The sequence below is a fragment of the Miscanthus floridulus genome, chromosome 6 (genome assembly GCF_019320115.1).
Source record: "Miscanthus floridulus cultivar M001 chromosome 6, ASM1932011v1, whole genome shotgun sequence".
Taxonomy (NCBI): Eukaryota; Viridiplantae; Streptophyta; class Magnoliopsida; order Poales; family Poaceae; genus Miscanthus; species Miscanthus floridulus.
The window spans coordinates 2,770,323-2,790,479 of record NC_089585.1 but is presented as its reverse complement, the minus strand read 5'-3'; the positions used below and the strand labels follow the sequence as shown (position 1 = coordinate 2,790,479).

The window sequence follows — 20,157 nt, the reverse complement described above, 5'->3', positions numbered from 1 at the left end:
CCCTTCCGGCCTGTCGTTTAGATACCTGGGCCATCCCACGAGCTGCGCGTTGTCTGCTTGGGCTGAGCCTTTGTTGGGAAGTCGGTCCTCGAGGGATCCCGGGTTTATGAACCCGACAGTTACTCTACAAGTTGGATGCTTTGAGACTAACACATTTTCAAGCTTATCATGTGTGTAGTACTCTCATTGCAAGGAAAATGAAGTCCCCAGAGTTAAGCATCATACTTCAAATATCCATCACCTATTGCAAGTGCTATAAATCAAATTGGTTTCCACATGTGGTATTTCTAAACCGATATCATCATGTCGATTTCACGTTTGTATTTGTATGCTTTCTCCATGCATTATATAGATTAAACTCCATTGAGCATTAATTTGCCAATTATGCATAAACTACTTTTTCCATCATATGTATGCATATATTTAGGGGGAGCTTAGTCCCTTTTGCTACTAAAGTTTTTCTTTTCGGTGTTTGATTCCAAAGGGGGAAAATTTGTAGGACCAAAAGCAAGCCCAATCATAATAATTTACAAGTGATAATGGTCCGAGAAAGAGAGGATAGTGGATTATAGAGTTAGGGAGTTAGGGGAAGGCTTAAATTCATAATGCCACATGGGGACATTTGTAAGGGCAAGATAAGTTTCCAAAGATGTTTACATGTGGTGTCACTTAGCATCATAATAACCTTGCCCTTTGCGTTGCATCATAGCAAGTAGATAGTTTTTAAATTTCAAAATTCTTATTATTTGCGTGCTTTAGTCGTGTTGTTATCAATCACCAAAAAGGAGAAGATTGTAAGGAAAATGGACCCTAGGCACATTTACTTTAGATTTTGGTGTTTGATGATCAACACAACCAAATTGGATAAATGAATTTGTAAGTAATTGTTTTGTAGTCCAATAGGGTGCAAGACGTGACTTGGACGAAGGTGACATGATGATCTCACAATCAATACCATAAGCAAGACCCTAGAAGCACAAGAGAAGACCCAAGATATCAAGCAAAGTCCAAGCACGAAGATAGAAAGCAAGCCGGACGCAAGATCACGAAGAAACGAGCTCGGCAGAGGTGACCGAATGCGGCCCTATGAGGACCAAACGCGTCCGATCAGTTGCTCGACAATAGCAGGCGTTGGCAGCAGTGACCGGACAGTGAGCGAGGTAGTGACCAGATGCATGGACTTCACTGTTCATCATCGCGACAACAACTTAGTGAGGACCGGACGCATCGACACTAGATGACTGGACGCACAAAGTGCAGCGTCCGATCATGTCCAGAGAGGTTCCATACCGGCGTAAATGCGATCGAACACGTCCGGTCGATGATGACCGGACTCGGCAGTGCGTTCAATCTCTACGCGCGCGCTCAATGGTCGAGACGACCGGACACGTCCGGTCAGGACGACAACAGTGTCCGATCAGTAGCAGAAAGCTGGGTTTCACCCCCAACGGCTACTTTCTCTATGTGGCTTATAAATAGACCCCCAACCGGCCATTTGAGAGGTGGAGAAGTGAGAAAACATATCAAGGGTGTTGATACACCATTTTAGTGCTCTCCATATGCATAGTGCTTAGTGATACACTTGGTGATTAGCGTGGGTGCTTTTGCGAAGTGCTTAGGTTAGTTAGACCACCGCTTATGCGCTTGCTCTAGGTTTAGGCCTAGTGTTTAGTGAGGTTAGAATACCTCTTATTTCTCGGTGCTTGCGTGCACCAATGGTTGTACATCGGAGGGGATTGTAGTCTTGCGAGACCACATCAACCGTGTTTGTGGTGTGGCCGTCATCGTGTACTGAAGGGAACAAGGCCCGCGGCGTTTCGGCCGGAAGCTTGATAGTGAAGACAGCGAGGAGCATCCGGGAGAGACTTTGCCACGAGTGGCTTAACCGGAGACCCACTTGCGCGTGGGGAAGGCCCAAAGCTATCCACAGAGTTACCCGATCGGGAGCTTGGCCCTTACGAGAGATTCCTTGCGAGGGGTTCCAACGAGGACTAGGGAGAAGCTTGCACGCTTCTCGATACCTCGGTAAAAATACCGAGTCGTCGACGGGAGTTTGCATATCTCTACCTTACTCTTTAGCTTCCGCATTTACATTGCAATCTTGATGTGTGCTTTACTTTCTTAGCTTAGTGATATTCTAGTTGATAGGTTTGGAACCTAGGTTGCATAACTCCTTTTACGATAGGGATTGCAACAAACTAGCAAAACTGTAGTCGTACATTTAGATAGTTTATCTTTTGCATAGGTTTTGCTAAGGGTAGAAAAAGAAGTCATAGTTTAGAGTTAGACTTTTAAGTTGCCTAATTCACCCCCTCTTAGGCGTCACGATCCCTTACATCTACTAAAAAGTCTCTAAAGTCATCATCTACCCGGTGATACCAAATCTTAATGCATGCTCACGTATCCACTCTACACCTAAGAAGACTTTAAAGTCATACTCTACCCGGTGATACCAAATCTTGATGCCTGTTCATGTGCCCGCGTCCGATACGAGTCATGCTCTACTCGGAGATCATGCGTGCATGTCCTACCGTGTTCTGGTACGAAAACTGGAACCACGTGTCCGCATCCAATACGAAGTCTTTGGAGCTCACGCGTCCACGTCTGACTACAGAGATTATAAATAAATAAACAACAATAAATTCAAAAAAGACTCTAAAGTCATCATCTATTCGGTGATACCAAATCTTGATGCCCGCTCACGTGTCTATGTCCAATACTAATCATGCTCTACTCGAAGATCATACGTGCACGTCCTACCGTATTCCAATACAAAGACGGGAACAACGTGTCCGCATCCGATACGAAGCCTTCAGGGTGTCTGACTACTGAGATTATAAATTTAAAATATTGTGAACCCACCGCAACGCATAGGCATATATCTAGTAATAAATAAAATGCTGCAGTACATGTTCATGTGTGTGGTGGAACGATATTGAATCGCATGGGCTCGGTGGATGAACAAGGAAGGGAAGGATATGGGTGGATAATGGCGGCGGGATGGCGAGAGCGTGCGCGCGAGCACACCGCATGCACTCGTGCCGGCCGATCGAGTTGACCAGTAAATGCCTGCCCAACCAGCGCCCGGTGCCGATCGCCGATCGGATCGTCGGAGACGCCCGCCGCGGAGCAGGTCATGGACACGTCCGGCGTGTACTGCAGCCAGCCCCCTGAGACCGAGACGCGCGCCGTCCATGTCGATCCATCGGCAATAATAATGGCCACGGCGAGGGCACCGGGCAGCGCTGTCCGCTGCCGCGTCGCTGTTGCCACTACTGTTACGCGCGCGCGCGAGTGATCCCTCGCACACCGGACGCGTCGCGGGTCTCCCCTGTCCTGTCTCCTCTTCCTCCCCTTCCCCTACTTATACACCCAGCAACCCCCCGTCCGGTCCGTCCGTGTCCGTCCTCTCTCTCTACAGCTACCTAGCTAGCCACCATTGCACCACCTCTGTTCTCTCTGTCTCCATCTCTTGCTGATCGACTCCTCCAGCTCGCGCGGTAGCATCGCCGACGATCGATCGGCTCGGACTAAGCTAGCTCGGTGCTGTACAGTGCTCCCTCTATGGCAATGAGCGAGCTCAGCTCCGACACCTCGTCCACGTCCTCCTACTCCTCCGATCCCTCCACGTCGTCCACCAGCCCGCGTGCCGCGCCCTGCTCTGACGCCCCACCAGTCGGCAAGAAGCGCCCGCGCTCAAACGACGGCGGCGGCAGCGGCTCCGCCCCGGCGTACCGCGGCGTCCGCATGCGCGCGTGGGGCAAGTGGGTGTCGGAGATCAGGGAGCCCCGCAAGAAGTCCCGCATCTGGCTGGGAACCTTCCCGTGCCCGGAGATGGCGGCGCGCGCGCACGACGTCGCCGCGCTCAGCATCAAGGGAGCGCGCGCCGTGCTCAACTTCCCGGACCTCGCAAGCCACCTCCCGCGCCCGGCCTCCCTCGCCCCGCGCGACGTCCAGGCCGCCGCCGCGCGCGCCGCCCTCATGCACTCCGCCGCCGGCAGCGGTGGCTCTTCTTCGCCCTCCTCGTCCTCGTCCTCTTCATCGCGCGATGCGCAGGCCGCGCCGGCGGACGACGATAGCCAGCAACGAGCTGGCGCCGCTGCGCACGACGAGCCCGAGCCGGAGCCTCAGCCCGAGCGTCAGCTGGCCCAGGTGGAGGTGGCCGCTGAGCTGGTGTTCGACGAGCTGGCGCCGCTGTGGGTGGAGGACGTGGTGGAGTTCGGGCCGTCCGATCACACGTGGACGCCGTGCGACGGGCTCGACGCCGCCGTCGGCTTCCTCCACCCTCTCCCTCTCCTGTGGGACTACTAGTTAGCTAGGCTAGTCCGTTTGTACACGTCCTTCACCGTTTTGGTTTCTGCTTTGTGTGCTTTTTTCCAAGCGTGTGGTTTTTGCTTTCTTTTTACTTGTTATCTTATCTTTTTGTTGAATTTTCTTGTTTGATGTGGGTAAAACTACCTGGTAAGTGGAAGAAACTGCGAGATCAATGTAAAGAAAAATTTGAGTTTATTTCACGATGACGCGTGTCGTGACACTATTACCGTTTTTTTGATCGGTGAAAATGATGCTAGGTGGCTGCAGATATATAGCGTTGTTGGCTTTTGCAATGCCATGATGATTCGAAAAAGCTACGTATGCCCATCTAACACACTTGAGCAAAACTAATAAATCCAGTAACAATAATGTGAAAGCATCATTTGCATGTCCAGCAGGTAAGTAATCTCCTTACTCATACCCGTGAAGTGAAATGCGATCTATTTTCTCGCAGTAGTCACATTGCCTTACAAGAAGTTATTGACTTCTTTTTTTTTTACAGAGAAGCGTTCTTGTCATAGTGACTTGATGACTAAAGGAGACGTAATTTCTCTACTAGGGTGCAATTGTGACGCCGTGGAGCTATAGAAACAACATCACATCAAATCGGAGGAAGAGAGAATCTTTTCTTGCACTGTATCTATCTAGACTAATTTTGGAGGGTAGCAATTGCTACAGATAAGGGCAGTTTTATCCATATTTGCCAATGACATGATCCTACACACGAGTAACCAAGCACCAACTAACATTATCCGTTTGGTTGGTTTGACGCCTAGGCAAACCTTGCCTGGCCAAGCAGCTTCCCAAGCCGTCGTTCTAAGCGCTTGGTAGCCGGGGTCGCTGCATGGTAATGACAGGCAGGTTGCTTGCCATGTCGCGATCCAAATAGGTCATATACATTTTGTTGGTGGATCGATGCGTCAAATTTACCGGTCATAATTTTCTATTTTCTTTTAGTTAGTTTCTCTCAGACTAAGAAAAAAGCACCTAATGCAAGGGGAAAATTAATCTTTTCAAAATAACTGGCTTGTAATTTAGACTGTTATCCAGGAAAGGGATTAAACAGCAGGTTTGCTATGGAACCATTGATTCCGGCCGGATCCTGAACCTCTTTTTGTGTCATTGCGTGCATGCGAGACCATTCCTGAAGGGAAAGACCCGATTAGTCTGCACAACTCAGAGATCCCACGGAGATTCGGTCCCCCGAATGATTGGCTGAACCTGAACCGGAGGACATATTGGCGCTGAACGGGAGTAGCTTTTTTTTTAAAAAAAAAAAAAAAGCTTTTGAATTTTAAACTAAACCCCACCAGCCACCAGGTGTGAGCAATTCATAGGCGGCACGAACGGATCATCGGCGACGACGCGCGCTGACTCCATGTCCATGACCATGGAGCCTGCTGGACTGCTGGAGGGACGCCTGCCAAGACTGCAACTCTGCAAGCTAATCCTGGAAGGAAGGCAGGAGGCAGCGGCATTATTGAAGAGGCGATCGATGGGGAACCAGCTGTCTGAAACATCTCTGTCTCCTTGCCCGGGCGCAGCTGACCAGGGACGGACAGTCCAGATCGCCGCTAACGTGCGGAGGCGTTGATGCCCTGCTCTGCGACTGCAAGTGCAATGCACAACAAGCAGATCGTGCTCAGGAGGTAGGGACGTCACAGTCTCAGACGTACTACGTGGCCATGTCTCAGGCTAGTCTAGTCTCAGATCATGTTATCGCCTCCCCTGTCTCTCTCCCTGCAATGGCCTGGCCGTGCATCTCGGCTGCTGCTCCATGCCATTGCCAGGCATGTTCATGTCATGGACGCGACAAAAAAAGGGTTTCCTCCCCTCTCTCTCTCTCCTCTTCCCTTGGCGTTGTTTTCCGCCACCGTGTTCGTGTCGCTGCGTTTGGTCCCGAACCGGGCGCCACCGTGTTGGATCTGAATTCGCCGCGGCTCGCGCTTTCGCATGGCCAAGCAGGCTTGGCGTGGCTCGCTAGCGAGATGCGACAGCACAGCGACCAAGGGCGTCAAGGTCGTCGTCGTTTTCGTGGAGGAGTGCCAGGTGCCTCCTCTTGCACTGTCGTGCGACGGACAGACATGGCGAGGAGGACGGCTCGGACAGGGCAGGACATGCAAACCACACACCTGTGTCTCTGTGTGTGCACCGTGTTAATGGTCTTGAAAACTACTGCTGTCGCTGTAGCTGTAAGAGTATCGTCCAGCGACAGGGTATATGCTCGACAGTCAGCTCGACAGAGAAGCTGCCATCTGGGCACACGTGTACGCCGGCCATAGATTACCTCAAGATTACCAAGATCCTGTACATGACTGCCACTAAGCTGCCATCTGGGTAGCTATCTCAAATTCTCAACGTATGCACTCATTGTCTGAGCTCTGAGGTGCTACCAATAGCTAGAAAAAATATAATATGCTTACTTCAATAACTGGAAGAAAAAAAAGGGGATGGTGGGCTATTTTTTTTTCTTGGTGTATATTGCTTTCCTGGCTATTCTGCATAAATCAAGAGTTACAGGTTATAACACGTCTTGTGAGGAAACAGAGTCAAAATCGCAGACAGCGATCAAGTTAATGCTTGAAAAGTTCCCTATATCATTTTGTGTTTTTTTTCTATTAGTAACAGATAAAAAGGCTTGTCTTAAGGAAAAATAACATTTCTTCGGGCAATGCATGCCTGTGAGAAATACCCTGCTCATTGGTGCTTCGGAAATGTGACTCTGTTTTCTTACATCTTTTATTTATTTATTTTGGGAAAAAATGTTCCTTATTTCTTCCTCTAGCCTTTCACAATGATTGATTCAGTAGCTATGCTTACTGTAAATGATTAACTCAACACACATACTCCTAAATCAACACACATACTCCTAACTTGCAACGACAAATCAACAAAATGCATTCTAAATACAAGGTGCTGTTGACATTGACAATTAACGGGTAATAACTTCCATTTTGAATTTGCTTTGACAAAATATAAAACGGCATACCATTGTACATACTAATGTGTGTGTTATTTTGAATGTATGTACTATTTTATTTCGCTGCGCAACAACAAGCTAGTAATGTTGCATGTATCAAGGCATAATCAAACGATATTTGTGGTTTGTTACCTATACTAATAAACAAACGAGAACAGGTGGCAAGATAACGCTATAGTACACCCCTCATGCTCGTGCAAGTATCCACGTCTACGATCTAATTACACACGTACTTAATTAGCGTTGATCCTGAGCAGGATGTCTCCTAGATTCAGGACAAAGCGTGTTTTATTAACAACAATAGAAATAATCAACTCAAAGACATGGTTTATACGGAGTATAAAAGAATTAAGTAAACTACTAGCCCTGCAGAAATTCCTTTGTCTATTTTCTCTCTTTCGATTTCTATTGTGCCATCATCATTTTCTGTCAACTGTGAGCCCATGACCCAGTCAACGATTAGTTGGCGGACTAAGTGTTGCCACCAGCCGCATTTCCGTTTGGGCCATGAAGAATGTCAATGTTAAATTAATATACTCCGATTAAGCTTTGATAGCTAGCTTTCCTTCAGGGAGGTTTAATGCTGATAGATATTGCTGTAAAACGAAATAGGGTAAACGAGATGACCCTTTCTGGTCTCTCGGCTCCTTGTTATATATCTGACAGGAAGAGCCCCTGCCGTGGCACTTACATGGAAAGGTTTACAACAAATTGATACACCTTGATCTAATCTAATCTATTCTATACTTAGCATACAAGTTATAGTAACAGCCAAGATTACATGCCGTGATACACGGCAACACGGGCGCATGGCCCAACAACCTATATCATCTAACACCCCCGCTCAATCTCAGCCACTTCTGAGGTTGAGATTGAACCGAAAACTGTCGGATACCGTGAGAAGGGGTACCCTAAGCAAGATCCAAAAAACGACTGCTTAGACTTCGTAAAGATCGAAACCAGCTAAACGCTGCTGGCCTCGGCCGATTGTCCGACTCGCCCGAGGCCCCATCGCCGCGAGCCTCGGCCGACCCTCCGCTTCGCCCGAGGCCCCTCACCACGGGCCTCGGCCGATTCCCCGTCAAAGGCCTCGGCCGGGCCACCGACCCTCTGTCTCGCGCAAGGCGGACTCGGCAGCACTCCGCCACCTCTTCCTTCTCCCGTCCCTCTGGCAAAACGTCGTGTCACGACAACTCAGCCAACTGCTGCCCCTGACAACAGCCGCACGCCCGGCATAGTACAGCAGAATGGCCGATGGGACAGGAGGCAGGACTGGGCAGGGGTTACCCGCCACTGTACTAACCACCGTGACGCCCATGCCTCACTATGCTGCCAACTCCTGCACCGAGGACGATGCAGCGTGGGGAGCCACATCTGGGCTACTGTAGCCTCGGAATCAGTACCCAAGGCCAATAACTCCCCCCAAGGACCTCGACAGTTTGCTTCACGGGCTCGGCAGCCTGAGGGTCCATGACCACCGAGCCCCTCGCGATGGCTCGGCCTCGACATAGCCGCTGCCCCCTACGACGTCATTACACGGCAACCCGCACGTCGCCCGCCATGTCCTGCCTCAAGCCGTACTGGAGCCCCACGACGCACAAGACCGAGTACGACCAGCATGTCACTTCCGCACGTCCCATCGAGGCGCTCAACCACTCCGACAAATCACACGACGGCGCAGTGCAGCGACGTGGCAGACCAGATGTCCGTCACGTCAGCACCCTGCCATCCACGACGGGACTGTGCAAGGGTTACCGGCTACTGTGCTGCCTAAACTCCTGCACCAAGGACGGACACGACGTGGGGAGTCAGAACCGGGTTCCTGTGACCTCGGGGCCAGCGAACCGACCGCTCCGCCCCGCTCGAGACCCCCGATGAGCCTCGGATTCCGCCTCGCCCGAGACTCCCGGTAGGGCCTCGGGCGAACTGGCCATGCTCCGCCTCGCCCGAGGCTGGGCTCGTCCCGCAATCTCGTCACCTCCACCTCAAAAGTCACTCTGGCAGGCTATCGCATCCAATTAATGCACCCAGCTGCCCTCACTACGAAAGTCACGATCGGCAGTATGCCGCGACAGGACAACGGTCAAATCGCCTTTTTACCATCCCTTACTGACGATACAGGGCACCGTATCCTGTAGACGCATGTTCGGCACTGTTCCGCCCAAATCAACTATCGGCGATGGCCGCCCAGACCTCACATTGCCACCCGCTAAAGGCCTCGGCACAGCAGGCCTCAGCACAGTGGGTCTCGGCCTCAGCGCGATAGGTCTCGACACAGCCTACTACAGCAGCCACCAGGCCTCGGCATTTCACCAAGTCAACAAAAGTACAAGAGCGCAGCATGTCGTCAGCCTTGAAGACCATACCGACTAGACATCGACTGGAACTCCCACGACGCCATACTGCTTCAGGGAGCGGAATACGTCAGCAAATAGTAGCCTTCTCATGTACCTCTCGCTTCCTCCTTGTAACTATAAAAGGAGGTAGCCAGGGCCATTTCTGGGGGGGCAGAAGGACAAACACACCGATAGAATCACGCACTTCCACGCTGCTTGGGAGCAACGTCCCAAGCAGTTCGCACCACCCACGCCGAGACCTGGGGCTAGCTCCCTCTCTCACTCAGCTTGTAACCCCCTACCACGAGCACTCCGGTGCAAGGAATATAAGATCAATCTCTCAGACTGGACGTAGGGCCTCGACTGCCCGAACCAGTATAAACCTTGTGTCTCTTTGCATCACCATCCGGGATTAGGGACGCGCAGTACAAATTCACTCGTTGGTTGAGGGACCCCCGGTTCCAAAACACCGACAGTTGGCGCGCCAGGTAGGGGACTCTGCGTGTCAGCTTCGTCATCCTAGCAAGTTCCGGATGGCAGACCACATACGACCATTGCGCCTCGGCACCATAGTTTGGTTCGGGAGCCTAGAGTTCATGTCTCTAGGGCATGAGTACGACATGGTGCTCCTCGCTCCTCGAACCCCACCGTCCGACGACGAAGTCGCGCCCCGGCAGCCCAGGCGTAGGCGGCGTCCGGGCGGCCGCTCTCGCCACGCTCGCCGGGCACGGCGCGAGCAAGGCCACCCCGACGCTACGCGAGCCCGGGGCAGCACGACACTCCCCGCCGATATCCTGCGACCAGCTGTTGGTACGGGGTCCCTGACTGGGGACCTGTCTGACCTGAGCCTGGACAAAGGAAAATCGCCGGGGGCTTACGACGATGCCCAGTCATCTAACCCCGCTCCGCCACTCCCTGAAGAACCGACCCCGGCGGGGCAGAATCCGGAGACGGCCCCGTTCCCATACCCCTTTGGGTTGAGAAATGCCGCCACCTCCTACGCCTACGCTTACGCTGCCGCTCACGAGCACCCCTCGGAGCGCCGCCAGCGCTTCGCTCTCGACCTGAGCACCCACTCCGACCCCTCGGACGAGGACGAGGCGTGGCCCGGGGTGGATTTCTCCGAACTCCACAACCCTGGGGCTTTACGCCAATTCTTGGCCGCAAGCGACTACTGCCTCGGCTATTCCGACTCCGACGACGAAGGGACTTACGATCCATCCCGTGAGTGCTTCCACGTCGGGCTCGGGATGCCAACGGTGGGCGAAGAGGAAGAAGGGACAGGCACTCGTTCACCGCCCCGGGCGGGGACGGGTGGTGCCACGCCTCCGCGTCTCGTAGCCCCGGCAGCACGGAACGAGAATCTCGTCCACGGGGGGCATCGTCGCCCAGACCTGGAGCAGCTCCGCGAGCTTCAGGCCAAGGTCGAATAGGACTGACTCCTTCTGCAATAGCTCCGGGACACTCTCGAGCAGGAGCAGCGAGGGCACGGTGAGGGCGGAGGAGCCCGAGGGCGGGCCCGCGACGTTCATCACCGCATTAACGACAACGAGGGCGGAGAGCCACCCCCAATCTTTAACCGCGCTAGCCAGAATGTCGCAGCTGCTGCGATGCTGATCCGGGCGATGCCCGAGCCCTCCACCACTGAAGGGCGACGGGTCCGCGGAGAGCTCCGCGACCTCCTCGAGACCGCAGCAGTGCAGCAGGCCGAAAGTTCCGCCTCACGCCGGCGCGGAGGCACTTCGGAGCAACCCATGGCACGACCTCGCCAAAGCCAGGATGCCTCGATCCGTCCCGAGCCCGCTCGCGCGCCGACGGTCAACAGGGCCCCCTCGGTGCGCGACCGACCTGGACACCGACGCGAGGTACAAGGCGACCACGAGGTAGTTGGCAGGCGACGGCGCCACGACGACGGAGCCGCCCGAGGCTACCACCCGCACCGAGGCGGTCGCTACGACAGTGGTGAGGACCGCAGCCCCTCCCCTGAGCCGCCAGGACCTCGAGTCTTCAGCAGGGCCATCCGCGTTGCTCCTTTCCCCGCCCGGTTCCGACAGCCGGCCAACCTCACCAAGTATAGCGGCGAGACGAACCCTGAGCTATGGCTAGCCGATTATCGCCTGGCTTGTTAGCTGGGTGGCGCGGACGATGATCTGCTCATCATCCGCAATCTCCCTTTACTCTTGACGGACTCGGCGCGAGCCTGGCTTGAGCATCTCCCCCCCTCGCAAATCCACGACTGGCGCGACTTGGTTAGGATCTTCGTCGGGAACTTCCAGGGCACTTACGTGCGCCCTGGGAATTCCTGGGATCTCAAGAACTGCCGCCAGAAGCCGGACGAGTCTCTCCGAGACTTCATCCGGCGCTTCTCCAAACAGTGCACCGAGCTACCCAGCGTCGGTGACTCGGAGATCGTCCAGGCTTTCCTCTCCGGCACCACTTGTCGGGACTTGGTCCGAGAGTTAGGGCGCAACGTCCCGCGCTCTGCCGCCGCGCTCCTCGACATCGCCACCAACTTCGCCTCGGGCGAAGAGGCGGTGGGGGCCATCTTCCCCAACAACGATGCCAAGGGGAAGCAGAAGGACGAGGCCCCCGAGGCCTCGCCCACCCGCGTCCCTAAGAGAAAGAAGAAGGGCCGCCCGGGAAAGCAGGAGGTCCTCGAGGCCGTTCACGTCGCCACAACAGATCGCAGGAATCCCCGAGGCCCCCGCGGCCCCGGGCTATTTGACGACATGCTAAAGAAGCCCTGTCCTTACCATCAAGGCCCGGTGAAGCATGCCCTCGAGGAATGCACCATGCTCCGACGTTACTACGCCAGGCTCGGGCTCCCCGACGACGATGAGGCCAGGAAAAGGGGCGCCGGCGAAAGGGACGGTGATAAAGATGATGGGTTTCCCGAGGTACGCAACGCTTTCATGATCTTTGGCGGACCCTCGGCATGCCTCACGGCGCGCCAGCGAAAGAGGGAACGCCGGGAGGTCTTCTCGGTCAGGGTAGCCACCCCCCGGTACCTCGATTGGTCTCGGGAAGCAATCACCTTTGACCGGGATGACCACCCTGATTACGTTCCAAACCCCGGGCAGTACCCACTGGTCGTCGACCCGATCATCGGCAACACCCGGCTCACCAAAGTACTCATGGACGGAGGCAGCGGCCTCAACATCCTCTACGCTAACACTCTGGAGCTCCTGGAGCTCGACCAATCACGGCTTCGGGGTGGTTCCGCGCCCTTCCACGGCGTCGTGCCAGGGAAGCGCACACGACCCCTCGGACGCATCGACTTACCCGTCTGCTTTGGCACCCCATCCAACTACCGTAAGGAAGCCCTCACCTTCGAGGTAGTTGAATTCAAGGGGGCTTACCACGCCATCTTGGGGCGCCCGTGCTACGCCAAGTTCATGGCGATCCCCAACTACACCTACCTCAAGCTCAAGATGCCAGGCCCCAACGGCGTCATCACCGTCGAGTCCACGTACGAACATGCATACGACTACGACGTCGAGTGCATCGAGTACGCCGAGGCCATCGTGGAGGCCGAGACCCTCATCGCCAACCTCGACCAGCTTGGTAGCAAGGTTCTCGACGCCAAGCGGCGCGCCGGGACCTTCGAACCCGCGGAGGCCGTCAAGTTCGTCCCAGTCGATCCCACCGTCCCCGACGGTCGGGGACTGAAGATCAGCGCCACCCTCGACAGCAAATAGGAGGCCGTGCTCGTCGACTTTCTCCGTGCGAACGTCGATATGTTCGCATGGAGTCCCTCGGACATGCCCGGCATACCAAGGGAGGTCGCCGAGCACGCCTTAGATATCCGGCCAGGCTCCAGGCCGGCAAAGCAGCGCCTGCGCCGGTTTGACGAGGAGAAGCGCAGGGCCATCGGCGAAGAAGTACAGAAGCTCGTGGCAGCCGGGTTCATCAAGGAAGTATCCCATCCAGAGTGGTTGGCTAACCCTGTACTAGTCAGGAAGAAAAGTGGCAAGTGGAGGATGTGCGTGGACTACACTGGTCTAAATAAAGCATGCCCAAAAGTCCCATTCCCACTACCACGAATTGACCAAATCGTCGACTCCACTGCAGGATGCGAAACCCTCTCCTTCCTTGATGCGTATTCCGGTTACCACCAAATCAAGATGAAAGAGTCCGACCAGCTCGCGACTTCTTTCATCACTCTATTCGGCATGTACTGCTACGTAACCATGCCGTTTGGCCTCAGAAACGCAGGGGCCACTTACCAACGGTGCATGATCCAAGTCTTTGGCGAACATATCGGACGAACCGTTGAGGCCTATGTGGATGACATCGTAGTCAAGTCCAGGAAGGCCGGCGATCTCGTCGGCGACCTGGAGGTTGCCTTCACATGTCTCAGAAAGAAGGACATCAAGCTCAACCCCGAGAAGTGTGTCTTCGGGGTCCCCCGAGGCATGCTCTTAGGATTCATAGTCTCGGAACGTGGGATCGAGGCCAACCCGGAGAAGGTCTCGGCCGTGACCAACATGGGCCCGATCCGAGACCTCAAAGGCGTGCAGAGGGTCATGGGATGCCTTGCGGCCCTGAGCCGCTTCATCTCCCGCCTCGGCGAAAAAGGCCTGCCCCTGTACCGCCTTTTGAGAAAGGCCGAGCGCTTTTCTTGGACCGCCGAGGCCGAGGAAGCCCTCGCCAGGCTCAAAGCACTGCTCACCAACCCCCCCGTCCTGGTTCCGCCCACCGAGGGCGAACACCTCTTACTCTACGTCGCCGCGACGACCCAAGTGGTCAGCGCGGCCGTAGTCGTCGAGAGGCAGGAGAAGGGACACGCTCTGCCCATCCAGCGACCTGTCTACTTCATCAGCGAAGTGCTCTCCGAGACTAAGACACGTTACCCGCACATCCAGAAGTTAGTTTACGCCATAGTCTTGGCTCGACGCAAGCTGCGTCACTACTTCGAGTCCCACCCGGTGACTGTGGTGTCGTCTTTTCCTCTGGGAGAGATAATCCAAAACCAGGAGGCCTCGGGTAGAATAGCCAAATGGGCTGTCGAACTCATGAGGGAGACCTTGTCTTTCGCGCCTCGGAAAGCGATCAAATCACAGGTCCTGGCCGACTTTGTAGCCGAGTGGACCGACACACAGCTGCCACCCGTTCAAATCCAATCAGAATGCTGGACCATGTACTTCGACGGGTCTCTGATGAAGACTGGGGCCGGCGCGGGCCTGCTCCTGGTCTCGCCCCTCGGAATACACATGCGCTACATGATCCGGCTTCACTTCGCCGCCTCCAACAATGTCGCCGAATACGAGGCCCTCGTCAACGGCCTGCAAATCGCCATCGAACTTGGAGTACGACGTCTCGACGTATGGGGTGATTCGCAGCTCGTCGTCGATCAGGTGATGAAAGAGTCAAGCTGCCACGACCCCAAAATGAAGGCGTACTGCACGATGGTACGTCGTCTGGAGAACAAGTTCGACGGTCTCGAACTCAACCACGTTGCACGAAAGTTCAACGAGGCCGCGGACGAACTGGCAAAGATGGCGTCGGCACGGACCCCGGCCCCTCCGAACGTCTTCGCCAGAGACCTCCACAAGCCGTCCGTCGACTACGCCTCGGCGACGGAAGAGGACCCATCGGCCGAGCCCACCGCAGGGCTCGAGGCCCCCTCTGCCGCCGAGACCCCGCCAGCCGAGCCCGAGGCGATGGCGATTGACGAAGAGCCTCCCAAGATCGACCAAGGAACGGACTGGCGAGTCCCTCTCCTTGGTCGCCTCGTCCGAGGAGAGCTTCCTGCTGACAGAACCGAAGCCCGACGGCTTGCGCGACGCGCCAAGACTTACGTCCTCTGCAACGGCGAGTTATATAGGCGCAGCCCATCTGGTATTCTCCAACGATGCATCACCACCGAGGCTGGCCAATCCTTACTTCAGGACTTACACGCGGGAGTCTGCGGGCACCACGCGGCGCCTCGGACGCTCGTAGGTAACGCCTTCCGCCAAGGTTTCTATTGGCCAACAGCGGTGGCCGACGCCACAAAGCTAGTACGCACCTGCGAGGGATGCCAGTACTATGCTCGACAGACGCACCTCCCGGCCCAAGCCCTCCAAACCATCCCCATCACATGGCCATTCGCTGTGTGGGGACTGGACATGGTTGGGCCTCTGCAGAAGGCACCCGGGGGCTATACCCATCTGCTGGTAGCTATCGACAAATTCTCTAAATGGATCGAGGCTCGTCCGATCGCTCAGATCAAATCCGAGCAAGCGGTGCTGTTCTTTACGGATATCATCCACAGGTTCGGGGTTCCTAACACCATCATCACTGACAATGGGACACAATTCACCGGGCGCAAGTTCCTAACGTTTTGCGACGACCACCACATCCGGGTGGCCTGGGCGGCCGTAGGGCACCCAAGGACGAATGGCCAAGTAGAGCGTGCCAACGGCATGATCCTACAAGGCCTTAAGCCAAGAATATTCAACCAGTTGAAGAAGTTTGGCAAGAAATGGCTTGCCGAACTCCCGTCAGTCATCTGGAGCCTAAGAAATACCCCGAGCCGAGCCACGGGATTCACACCGTTCTTCCTGGTCTATGGAGCCGAGGCCATCCTCCCCACTGACTTAGAATACGGCTCCCCGAGGCTACAGGCGTACAACGAGCAAAGCAACCGCACTGCCCGCGAAGACGCCCTCGACCAACTGGAGGAAGCCCGCGACGTCGCGCTACTACACTCAGCCAGGTATCAGCAAGCCCTACGACGCTACCAAGCCCGGCGCGTCCAAAGCCGGGACCTGAAGGTGGGCGACCTAGTGCTGAGGCTGAGGCAGAGCAACAAGGGCCGCCACAAGCTGACCCCACCCTGGGAGGGGCCGTATATCGTCGCTCAAGTGCTGAAGCCCGGGACCTACAAGTTAGCCAACGAGAAGGGCGAAATCTTCACCAACGCTTGGAACATAGAACAGCTACGTCGTTTCTACCCTTAAATTTCCAAACGTTGTTTACATTGTTTCTCGAAATAAATAAAGAAGCGTTCTTTAGTTGTTATAATCTTTCGAGGAACCCCCTTATAGACAAATCGGCTGTATAGAACCCAAGGACCGAAAGATCGTCTCAAGGGCGAAAAGGCCGGCCGAGTCGTGAGAACGGCCTATGCCTCTGGGCTACGGCAGCTCCCTCACCACCGTTTCGCCCAAAGGACAGCTTAGGTTCCGAGGAAGTTCTTTGCAGAGAGGTTGTCTATCGATAGGGGCTCGACGTCACTATAACGCAATAAGGGAGACTCGGCTCTGCCTCTGCAAAGTCGAGCCTCCCTCGGGGGCTAAAAAGGGGGAACCCCCCTAAGTCCCGGACACCATTTCTCAACCGTTTTTCCGAAAATTTCTACGCCAAACTCTCTCGCGCTCCGACGGGACTTTCGCAAGAAACCCAAAGACCAAAAGCCTGTCTGGAGGCCAAAGGGCCGGCCGGGTCGTGAGAACGGCCTACGCCTCTGGGCTACGGCAGCTCCCTCACCGCCCTTCGCCGAAGGACGGCTTAGGTTCCGAGGGATTTCTTCGCGATCGAGACAGAGGGCACGAACTTAGAAATAGAATGGAAAACGGTTAAGAAGCACACATACGCAAATACTTTAAGGGCCTCGACGGCCACAAAAAACATCACGATTCGGCAACTAACTCGATCCGGTTACATGGCCCCTTTTGGCCCAGGTCAAAGCTCAAGGATCGGCGGCTGGCGCGGGAGGGACCACCTCTTCTTCGAACAGCTTGGCCAACGCGGTGCCAGGTGCCTCGGCCGCCTCCAACAGCCTCACGACCTCTGCATCAGCCTCCTCGTCATCTTCTGGCAACACGTAGCCGTCGCTGACAGCCTCGAGGTTGATGGCGTAGTGCGAGGAGACGACGGCCAGGGCGCGCTTGACACCCGTGTGCAACGCCCCTCGGAGTCTCTCGCGGACGTGGCCGCTCAACGCGATGAGGCGGCTCCCAAGGGAGCTAGCTGATTGGACCTCCTCGACGTCCAGAGCCTCGCAGGCAGACCGGACAGCGCTGCGCAGCGCCTCGTGCTCCCGGACCTCGACATCCAGCGCTGCTTGCGCCGCGACGGAGGCCTCAGCCACCTGGGAGGCCTCTTTCTCCAGATCTACGTCGCAACAAGGGGTCAGGAGTCAAGCGCGAACCAGGACAAAAAGAGCAAATGGAACGAGGAACATGGTTCAGCGGAACTTACCCTCGGCCTTGCCCTTCTAGGCTGAGACCTCGACCCGAGAAGCCTCGGCCGCCTTGGTAGCCTCTGCCAGGGCGACTTTTGTCGCCTGATGCTCGCTCTGCTCCGCACCCAGCTGCCCGGCTGTAGCCTTCGCAGAGGCCGTCGCTTCTTGGGCCCGAAGCCTGAAGGAGTCTCGCTCCTCCTCCAGTTCCTTGATCTTGGCCACCAGAGGGGCGGACTGCTCCTTAGCCATGGCCAACTCCGCCTGAATGTCGGCACAACGAAGGCGGAGGTCCTCCACTTCCGCACTCCGCGCCGACAATAGTCCCTGGGCATCGGCAAGCAAGCCCTTCTGGCGCCGGAGCTGGTCCCAGATATCCCTTTCATTTCGCAGGAACACCGATTTCCCAAGGGATCGGGTCTCGAGCTCCTAAGGAGGCAAAACAAAAAACACACGTCAAAACACTGCGAGCGTGCTCGGAGAGAAAACAACGCGGCACGAGAGGGGAAAGTACTTACCCGCGTGACACCGGGCAAGTCCTGACCCATAATGGTCATCGCTGTCTGCAGCGACCGCACTGCCAATTGGCGATACTCCTCGAGGGTATCCCAACGCCCCCCCTCGGCGACGTCCTCAAGGGCGAACACAGGCTCCCCCTCGGGATCAGCCTGGTCCCGCCAGAAAACACGCGGGAAGTTCCACCCACGGGGCTCGGGCCGTAGCGGGACAAGGGCCGAACTCCCCTCGGCAGGATCTGGGACTTGCTGCTCCACGGCACTGGCCGCCTCGGCGTCCGCCGCCTCCTTCCCTCGGGAGGAATCATCAGACGAGATTGTCTGAACCAGGGGCGGCGCCAAAATTTGCCCCGTCTCCACCTCCATCGCCTCGGTCTCGACGGACCCGAGGGCTCTGGCCTCCGCCATCTCTACCTTGATGGCCTCGGCGTCCACCGCCCTGACGCCGGAGGTCTTGGGGGCTCCGGCCTCGCCCTCAGTGGCCTCGGCAATAGCAGACGCCCCAGCCTCCTTCGCGGCCGCCTCGGCCCCCTGTTCCTGGGCAGCCTCCTCCTCCACTCGCTCCGCGGCCGCCTCGGCCCCCTGTTCCTGGGCAGCCGCCTCCTCTGAAACGGCCTCACCCGACGCCGCGCCGCGTCGCACGCCTGCCTGCGCCTCCGCTGCCTGATGGGCGGAAGAGCTAACGTTCACCTTGAGCGCCTTACAGGGCGCCAAGGGAGGGTCTCCCACCAGAAGCGTCTGGCTGCAAGAAAAGACACTCCCAAGGTCAGCATGCAACCAAGGGGCAAACAAGAAGCGGACTCCGCCAGGAAAGACGCTTACCGCGAACGGGGATGCAACCGCTTCGACACCGTCCGCCTCCTCTGCAACGGCGGCGGTGGTGGCAGCAGCGCGGCCTCGGTGTCCACCAGCGCTAGCTGGTCCCCATCGGACCCCGGCGCCTCCTCGACCCTTCGCGGAGATAATGGGGTCGCCCCCACCGTCACCCGCTCAACCTCCACCGTCGAACCCATCGGGCCGACGGCACGCTCCTCCGACACCCGCGCCTCGGGTGTGCCGGCCTCGGCGCCGGGACGGGCCACCACTGGCCCCGGGACACCTCCTCCTCCTCCTAGGGGCGTCAGGCTCCTTGCCGGCGCCCCGGGAACCATCTCCCTGATGTCGGGGAGGTGTTCCAGGCAGGCCGTCCCCACCTCGCGCCCACCGCCGTCGCTCGAAGAATCCGACACCGACGACGAGGGAGACGGCTCCAAAGGGAGACCGTCGAGCCTCTGGCGCCGATGACGGGCGTCCAGCTTTTCGCGCGCGAGGATCTTCTTCGTGCGCTTCGCCTCCTGGGCATCTTTCTTCTTCTTCTCCTCCTCGGCACGCGCCCTGTTCACGGATCGCCGCTGGGCGTCCTCAGGAACGGGCGGCGGGGAGCCTCGCACGTCTCTTATCCCCTGTGAGAACGACGAAGTAAGACAACAGACCAAAAAGGCGAAAAACAAGAAGGACGCGAAAGCCTCGACAACATCCAACTTACCAGCGAGACATACCCCCGCGACGGGCGCATCGGGAACGGCGTCAAGTCATCAAGCCTCGGCTTCCCGTCTACCGCCTCCCTCACCCGACGCAGGGTCTCGTCATCGGTAAGGGCGAAGGCGGACATCTTGATACCGGCGACCGGGTCGCTCGGCGTCATCTCGAACAGCCGCCGCCGCCGGGCCATTAGCGGCAACACCCTCCGGCGGTGAAAGGCCACCACGACCACGGCCGCCGAAAGGCCGCAGTCACGCAGCTTCCCCAAGGCCCTCAAGAGCGGTTCCAGCCTAGGCTGGTCGACCTTGATGACGCCGTACCCCC

At 56.4% G+C, this 20,157-nt stretch overlaps 1 protein-coding gene across 1 annotated transcript; it reads left to right on the top strand.

The window, feature by feature from the left end:
• The first annotated feature begins 3,285 nt into the window (after window positions 1-3,285).
• Window positions 3,286-4,517, top strand: LOC136457419 (ethylene-responsive transcription factor ERF039-like). The gene has a single exon (XM_066457447.1). The coding sequence runs from the start codon at window positions 3,565-3,567 to the stop codon at window positions 4,309-4,311; it is 747 nt and encodes a 248-aa protein (XP_066313544.1). The 5' UTR covers window positions 3,286-3,564; the 3' UTR covers window positions 4,312-4,517.
• Window positions 4,518-20,157: the final 15,640 nt, after the last annotated feature.